Source organism: Crocodylus porosus, unplaced genomic scaffold, assembly GCF_001723895.1.
Source record: "Crocodylus porosus isolate Cpor-Errol unplaced genomic scaffold, CroPor_comp1, whole genome shotgun sequence".
NCBI classification, from domain to species: Eukaryota; Metazoa; Chordata; order Crocodylia; family Crocodylidae; genus Crocodylus; species Crocodylus porosus.
Window position 1 is genome coordinate 5,829,731 of NW_017728943.1, and position 8,436 is coordinate 5,838,166.

At 44.7% G+C, this 8,436-nt stretch overlaps 1 protein-coding gene across 1 annotated transcript in view; it reads left to right on the top strand.

Annotated features, from left to right (window-relative positions):
- Positions 1-879: 879 nt before the first annotated feature.
- LOC109318977 (acid-sensing ion channel 2-like) overlaps positions 880-8,436 on the top strand; it is a 74,291-nt gene continuing 66,734 nt past the window's right edge. The window contains exon 1 of the mRNA XM_019548490.1: positions 880-1,641. Coding sequence (XP_019404035.1) covers positions 1,078-1,641 — 564 coding nt within the window. The 5' untranslated portion in view covers positions 880-1,077. The remainder of the gene's footprint in view (positions 1,642-8,436) is intronic.

An 8,436-nucleotide genomic window follows, 5' to 3' on the forward strand; every position in this document is an offset into this window, starting at 1 on the left:
CAGAGCAACTCAAGTTCCTCGGGAAGAAATTGCTCTCTAATTCTTTTATCCTCCAGCAGTTTCTCATCCCTAAGTCTGTAATGTATAGAGCCTTGGCCCTCCACTGACAAGTCACCAATACAGCAGATCAACGAATTACTCACTGATCCCAGCTCCTTGCAATGACTTGAAGTGCAGGAACTCTCAAATTGAGAGAGACAGGAAGGAAATTAGAAAGGAGAGAAGCTGCTGCATCTTACCTGCAGCCTTGTTCTTAGAATCAGCCTCTAAGCTGCTGTTTGAAAGGAGCAGAAAATGCCTCCTGGGGGTGTGTGTGTGCATGCATGGATCTGTGCATCTCTTTTCCTCTGGGTTTCACTCCCCCTTCTCTCCCTCTTGCATTCCTCCTTCACATCTTCCCTTTTCGCTCTCTAAATCAGCAGCTCAGCTTTCTCTGAGAAACCTTTGGACTGAGTGGTAGCATTTGGAACCCTGTCTAAAATGGAGAAGAGTGGAGGGGAGGAGGGGAGAGAGAGATGCTAGAATCTAGCAGCTACAAACATCAGAGCATAAAACCACGCAATCAGCCTGAAAGCACCACTGCTCTGCAATACATCAGCTCCGTGAAGTAGGCATCCTCGTGCGTTATGCACTGGTTAACAGGCTGTCAGCTGCCTCTACTTGTTTTAAGCTCTTGCTCTTAATCTCATCTCTGTTTGATATGTGCCTGCATGTGTGTGTGTCTGCGTGGCTGTGTGAGTGTGTGTATAGGGGGAGGACTTTATTTCTATTGGCTAAGCTTTCCCTTCCCACCCACATCCCTTCCACATCACCTTGGTGTCTCCCTAAATAAAACCAACCCTCCTTATCGCACTGAGGAAATCAAGAGCTAGAGTTTGAATGGATTTTATATAAATATTTACCCATGCTAGGCTCCTGCTGAGCACATAGGATAAACTCACAGCAGCTGGCCTGATCTGCTCTTCCTCTCTCTCTTTCCCCATCGATACAGGTTTGAATATACTTGAGAGGGATCCTGCTCTGTCTGTCCGGAGACTGACCCCAAAAATATTGCCAGGATTTTAGCAAACTAGTCTGATGGATCTTAAGGACAGCGCCAGCGAGGGCAGCATGGAGAGCATGGAGCCCTCCAGTATCCAGATTTTTGCCAACACCTCTACCCTCCATGGGATTCGGCACATATTTGTTTATGGGCCAGTGACCATAAGGCGTTTGCTGTGGACCGTGGCCTTTGTGGGCTCACTGGGTCTCCTCTTGCTGGAGAGCTCAGATCGGGTAGCTTTCTACTTCTCTTACCAGCATGTCACCAAAGTGGATGAAGTAGTGGCCAAAAGCCTGGTTTTCCCTGCGGTCACCATCTGTAACCTAAACGAGTTTCGTTTCTCCAGGCTCACAACCAATGACCTGTACCATGCTGGGGAGCTTCTGGCTTTGCTTGATGTTAATCTTCAGATTCCTAATCCCCACCTGGCAGATCCAGCTGTCCTGGCAGTTTTACAGGAAAAGACCAACTTTAAGAAATATGATCCAAAAAATTTCAACATGCAGGAGTTCTTTGCACGTGTGGGGCACGATCTGAAGGATATGATGCTGTACTGCAAGTTCAGAGGTCAGGAGTGTACTCATAAGGACTTCAAAACTGTGAGTATTGACAGATTTTGGCTTTTTTCTCGTCTCTGGGTGTGTGGCCAATTGGTGATGGTGGAGAACGCAGCTAGTGCTTAGGGTGATATGAACTAGGGTGATATAGACCCAGGGCATGCTGAGAGAGAACTTGATTAGGAGTAGACAGCCTGTTGAGCTGAAGTTTGTTTGACAGAGTCGATTGGTATCTGTTCACTGCAGTGGAGCAGGGAGATGCTCAGACAACCCTGCTGAGTGTTATGGCAAAGGCACCCTTCCCTCCCGACTGCTCTTCCTGATCTGCCCGAGAAGACTCTCCCTTCCCAAAGGCTGCTTGGTGGTGGAGCTGTGATCCATATGGATCTTTAGTTGAAGTACTTACTGGAGGATGTGATTTGCAGCTCTGTTAGTGGCAGTCCTGTGCAAAGGGCAGGTGTGCTGAGATGGAGAGCTGCCTGTGCTCCATCCTTCAGTTGAGAGTGCCTGCCTGGTATTTGTTTCTTGGATAGAGCTGTAGTTTGTGACCTCCTGACTTGAGGGGGATTCTTCTTTTGCCCACATGTGGTGTGGCTAGTAAACCATAAGTGCTGTTGTTAGTTTGCTGTGCAGTGTGTATAACAGCGGGTTCCTTTCCTGCTGTTTTATTAGAGCAAGCGGTACTATCAGACCCCCCACCCCCGTTGTGTTGCATCCCCAATACCAAAGCTTTTCCATTCACTGGCTAATTAATGCACAGAGTGAGTTGGTTAGTTTTGGGAGCTTGAAAGAAGCAAACGCTACTTAGTTTGAGAGTTCTGGGTTACACTTCTGACATAAATTAATGCTTGCCTGTGGTAAATCACTGATGAAAAGTAGCAGCTTTAAAAATGTCTATATTTCTGGAAAGAAATGGTGAGTCTCTATGTTGTGAACCTTCTGAGAGCAGGAGGGTATTGTGCCTCCCTGAGGATGCTTGCAGACCCAGGGGGTCACTGGGTGAGTGAAGGGCAGGGTGGAGCTCAGAAGTGCATCTGTTGTTTATAAGCATGTGGTCTGAATGGTGTCTCAGTAAACCTGCCACTGTGGCTGCTAATAATTTTTTGGGGACTGTACCAAATTGTGACTCTCTATTTCTGGATCTCTCCTGCATCATCTTTTGACTGATTCAGTAAGTTTTGGGACAGTTAAGTATTCAAAGAGTGAATAAAGCTGGCTGTTAGCAGCCATTTGTTTCTCCAGAACCCACACTGTTTGTTCCTGTTATTACTGATTGCCCTATGAATGTGTGGTGGGGCTGTATTAGCAGGGATTTATTGGTTGTTATAATGCACTTGCCTTTGTGACAAAATATTTTAGGTGCAAGGTTTATTTAATCTCCTAAAATGCAACCTATGAAACCTTTCATATGTTTTTGATTCTTGTGTGCTGTTAAACTTGTGTCTTAAGCTGGCTTGTACTACCAGTACATTGTTATTAGGTGGAGAGTATTCTCCTTAACAGATGTGACCATACTATTTGATGCTCTGGTTATTACCAGTTTACATTTATGTGCTCTTATCTGCTATTGGACAAGCCATCCATTCAATTTCCACTGACCGTTAAGCAGAGCTGTGATTGTTCCACTGATAGGAGGGGGTAAATAAATGCACTAAAAGAGGAATGGCTTCTGTCAGGGAATAGGCATGTATATATATGAAGGGAGAAGGTGAAGATGGGGTTCTGGTGGAGAGAAGAAGCAGGTGCCTGAGTTCAAGGGAGAAAAAAGGATCCTGGAAGTTTGAGATGGGCCTATCCCAGCAGTGATCCCTGATCAGAGACCTCAAATGTTGGGAGCATCTGAAATCTGGACCTGTCTATGGAAGTGCTTCCTTTCTGTGTAATGGACTACACAATGATGGGGAGGGAAATATGGATATCGGTTTCCTTGCCTCATGCAGTGCAGCAAATCCTAATCAGCAATGTTAGCCTTGAACATGCCTATAACATATTTTATGTGCAGGAATGTATTCTGTGTGTGAGAGAGACTTAAGGGCCTATGTAACATTTTCAGAGAGAGATATAAGCACTTAGAAGCCTCGTTTAAAGCCGGAGCCACTTTGGGTGATTTTATCCTAAGTGTAAAATTCTCAGCATCACTAAGGAATGATGTGCGCTGTTTCCAAGATATGGTTTCTATAAATGCAGCAACTTCTCAAAGATACTTTCTCAACTTGCCAAGGGAGGCTTCATTCACCAAATAAGGTTAGGTCAGCCTAGAAGCAGGTAGGGCACTTTCCAATGTAAATGCTTATCCTTCTAAAAAGGCTGCTGTATTTTACAGAAGTGCAACCTCACATATCTCTTAGGGATCTTCCCTGTACTCCGGAAATTTTTAACTCTGATATTGTGATGCTTCACTCTTTAGTCAGAAGCAAAGAAAAATGTAATGATGTGTCTGGTGCCTTTCTAACCTTGTCTTTTTTGTATGGTCACTTCCTTCTCCCTTTCCTCCCCCTCCAAACGTCTAAAGGCGTGTATCAAAAACTCAAGTTGTATCCACAGATTAGGCTGAATCTAGGACCAGCACAGTCACTTCTTAGGCTGCAGCCATGTTAGTCTACAGCAAGAAATCTGAATGGCTTTTCCAGAACGAGCCCCAGCTTTGGACCAGATGTATCTATTGGGTTTCACTTAGCCTAACCAGAAGCTGAAGCTTGGTACTTTGTAGGCATAGTCAGAAAAGCTTCCCATTGTAACTCATTCCCGCTTTGCAGGAGGCACCCCTAGTTACAAAGATCCCTCAGACCCAACCGATATTCACTGCTGTGTCCTGGGGAACAAGCTGCTGGTTAGAGCAGCTGCAAGCCTGCATCCTCTCCCCCCTCTCAACACCCCTGCCCCCTCCCAGCCCCAGGCCTGTTTTCAGAATGGGAGTGAGGATAGGGAGCAGAAGGAGCTCATTCTGGGGGTTTTCCAACCAGCGCTGGAGGGTGGGAGGGGTGGACTGGAGCCCCTCCCACCTTGAGGGCCTGCACCAGCTGAAAGTCCCCCAGACCCAACTCCCTCTGCTCCTTTCCCCCCACATCTCATTTTAAAGACAGCACTGGGAACAGGCCATGGAGAGTTCAGACTTTTGTGGGATCAGGTCCTTTTCTAGTGCTCTGGAGGTATGCATTTGTGTTTAGTCATGGCTGTAGAGTGCTTTCAGAGGCTAGAACAGGTGAACATTGTCACTTCTGTCTGTACCTTGTAATAAGCATGTTTCACCATCAGGTGTGCTTTTGTGACCTGTTGCTACCTGACACTCTATTTACATAAATGCCATGTGATTTCCTGCCACAACTACATCAGTAGGAAGAAGAAAAGCTATTATTTTTAAGTCTGGTTTATAACATGCCACAGCACATTTCTAATCTCCTTTCGGGGGAATACAAGTGTTTTGTTAGACACCGTTTCCTCACAAGGCAACACACTGGAAACACCAACTTCTTGTTGTTTTGCTGCACCAAATTGAAAATTCATAGTCCAAGAGCAGAAGAACTAGGAGCACACAAATAGGGCTTCCTTTGAAGACATTTGCTCGACTGCAAGGTCTGGCTGAACACTTTACCTGCGGTCTGTAATATCACTAGCCATGTAATTGTCACTGCTTTGTGTGTATGGATGAATGTGTGTGCTGTATATAGTATGTGCCCCTATGCATAGCTGCCATACAGCATAACAGCTTGGCACTTCTCCTTTGTGCTGGGAAGGAAAGTAGACCAGGCAAGCCATTGCCCTGGTGGGTGAAGTATGTAATTTAGTTTTACTTTGGAATTCCTCCTTCTTTCCCTCCACTTTCTCTTTCTCAGTTATTTAACAGGATTTGAGCTGTGCTTTTCATGTACCATGTTTGCTTCATCACAGGATAATACCTAATGTCTCCCAAACAATGGTTAATCATATTACAAGCAGATGAGGAAAGGAAACCTCTAGGCTGTTCAACAAAGATGAATCTAAGTGGTATTTCAAGACCTTAGCACCCTTCCTTGTGCTGGTTCTTGAACTGACCACTGGTAACATCCTTACCACCTAATGAATTCTCATGGTAGTTGAGGCACTGAAGTCTGTGCCAAACCCATTCTCTTAGTATGAGCAGAGCATTTGGGCTAGAGAAGCACAATGAGATTCCACTGGGAAAATTAGCTCTGTCCTTTCTTCTGTAAGTTAAAAACTGCTGTTCCTAGGAAGCCCCAGTTTTAGACAGAAACATGGACTGAGGGCTGTCTCCTATTGTCATATTTTTCAGGCATGTTGTAGCATAATGTTACACTGGGCATGTCTACACAAGACACTAACTGTGCAGTAACCTAATAATACTGCACAGTAGCGCATCACAACACAACAGTGCTAATACCCTACAGCACAGTATTATTACGCTACTGAACAGTAGTGTCACTAAACAGGTGTGCGCTGGTGCCCCTGTGCAGTAATGCCAGTTACTGCACATTAATTTAGTGCTTGATTATACAAGTATTAAACTTAAAGTGCAGCAACTATGGCACATTAATGAACATGTAGACATGCCCAGTGATGCTGAAGTATAGTCTTGGGACATTCATGTTTTCACAGCAAGTTGCTGAGGCCTTGTCATTATCCCCTAGCTGTCAGAATAATGTCATGAAGAGGCTGAAACAAAGTGGGTCCACTGGGGGTTGATGTCCTTGGTTGCACTATGGTGGTGAGTAGCTTTGTGCCAGGTTCTCTAAAAATTTGTGAAGGAATTAAAAAAAAAATCCAATGCTTTTTATGGAGAAGAAAAGAAACTCCTCAGGCCACAAACTGAAACAAATCTTTGGCCTTGGCTAGCATAGGAAGGAATCCCAGCACCCCATAGCATAGCAAACCTAGGAACACTTGGTCCTAACTCTAAGGACAGCATGGGGTGGTGCTGGTAGTGAGTTTAGGATGTGGGAGATACAAACTGGGCTTCGGATATGTGAAATACCAAGTATGCAGTAGGAGAATTTCTGTGGTATACCATATCCATGATGCAACAGAAAGGTGTTTCCATGGGGTCTATCAAATGCATTGCACAGCAGGAAGGATGAAAACTATCATAGGGCAGGATGTGTGTGATCAGATACAGGCTCAGGGTGGAGAGCCCCACTGTTAAGCTGCTAAGTAATTAGGTATGTGCTCTGCTCTCAGCGCTCTTTCTCATTGGTGTGCAGTAGTTAGCTGTCTCAGCAGTGCATGTTTGGGGGCCCCCACACCCACCACCCACACAGTGTGCTCTATCTTGGCCACTACCATACTAGAAGGAAACTTCATGTAGTTTCCCTGTGATAGTTTCATGGAAGACTGCATAAGAACTGGGGGAAGAAGAAGTAAGGGATCAACAGTAAGAGGGCACAAAGCACTGGGAGAGCTGTTGGCTGGGTCTGTGGTATAGATCAGGTAGGAGCGTGGCCAGAATGCAGGTGGGGAAAGAGACCATGGACAGGAACGCAGGGTGTGTCCTGGCAACAGAGTGCAAGGCTGGGAAATTGGGACAGCAGAAGACATGGACAGGATCACTCATCCACAGTTGTGCAAATCTCAAAAGTGGGGTGAGCATATGTACCTAGCCAGAACAGTATCAAATGCATTCAGCCCCATCATTTCACAGTACACAATATGAACTCTGAGTTGGAGAGATTCCCGTATCGCATGGACTTGAGAATGGATTCTGGGAGCTGCAAGAGTTCCCTCCAGCCAGGCACCTACAATTGTTATTGAAAGGAAATATACATTTATTGTTCCTGAACAACCAGTGAAGTCAGCTACGTGCAAGAACAGTAGTTACCTCTGGTACAAGCTCTCCTGCTGTGTTAAGCACAACGGTAGCATCAGGCAGTTCAGGTGCAAGTACAGAGAATAGGAGCAGAGAAGGATGTTGGGGATTTTGAATCCTTGTGTCATGGCCTACTAGGGGTAAAGGTTGTAGCCATAGCAAAGAAAATAACCCCTCAGAGACATGTCTGATATTTCCAAGAATATATTACTAGAGCTAGATGTAAATGTGTGTGCGTGGAATTTCATGTCTATGCAATGTAATTAGCTTATCAAGAAATGTGTAGTATTCCATTGTATGTGCCTATTATTGTCAACAGTAATGCTGTCTTGGCTAGCTTGTGTCCTTATTGTTATCTGTCTGTTTATTTTTAGTACAATTTCTCAATGACAGACATAGCTTTGCAATGATTTGTGTATTATGTGAATATTTCTAAAATGAGATGAATCTATTTTGTTCTGTTCTGTTCTATTTCTCTGTTTCTTGCTCTTTCTTTATTGTACCCTACAATGCTGCAGTATTTAGCTGCCCAAACAGCATATTTTAAAGTCTGAACAGCTCATTTGCAGCTTCACTTTATGCTGATTTTTTCTTCTCTCTTTGGAGAATGAATTTTGAATGTTAGTTATTCAAGCAGGTCAAATATTCTAAAATCCCCAAACTGCTAGATAAATTATTTAACAATAATTGAAAGTATTTGCGCAATAATATGTTTGGGAGGTTATCCCAAGACCAAATTGCCTGCAGTATCAAGGGGCATCCCGCAAATTACTGAGGATCATTCTTGCACTGAGAAGATCTGCTCTCAAGTGGTTCTCTAGTGACAAGGTCTTGCACAGCCTGTTAGTAGCCTACTTCCTGCTGTGTTAACAGCACAGTGGATTTCTAAGCAGGGATACACTCTAATGGCTGGGCCACAGAGGGCACATCTACACATGCAATTAATGCGCCTGAATTTTCTGCGCAGAAAATTCAGGCACATCAAGCGCATCTGCACGTGCACCCACATTGGGAGCAAACTGAGTCCAACAGGAGCAGCC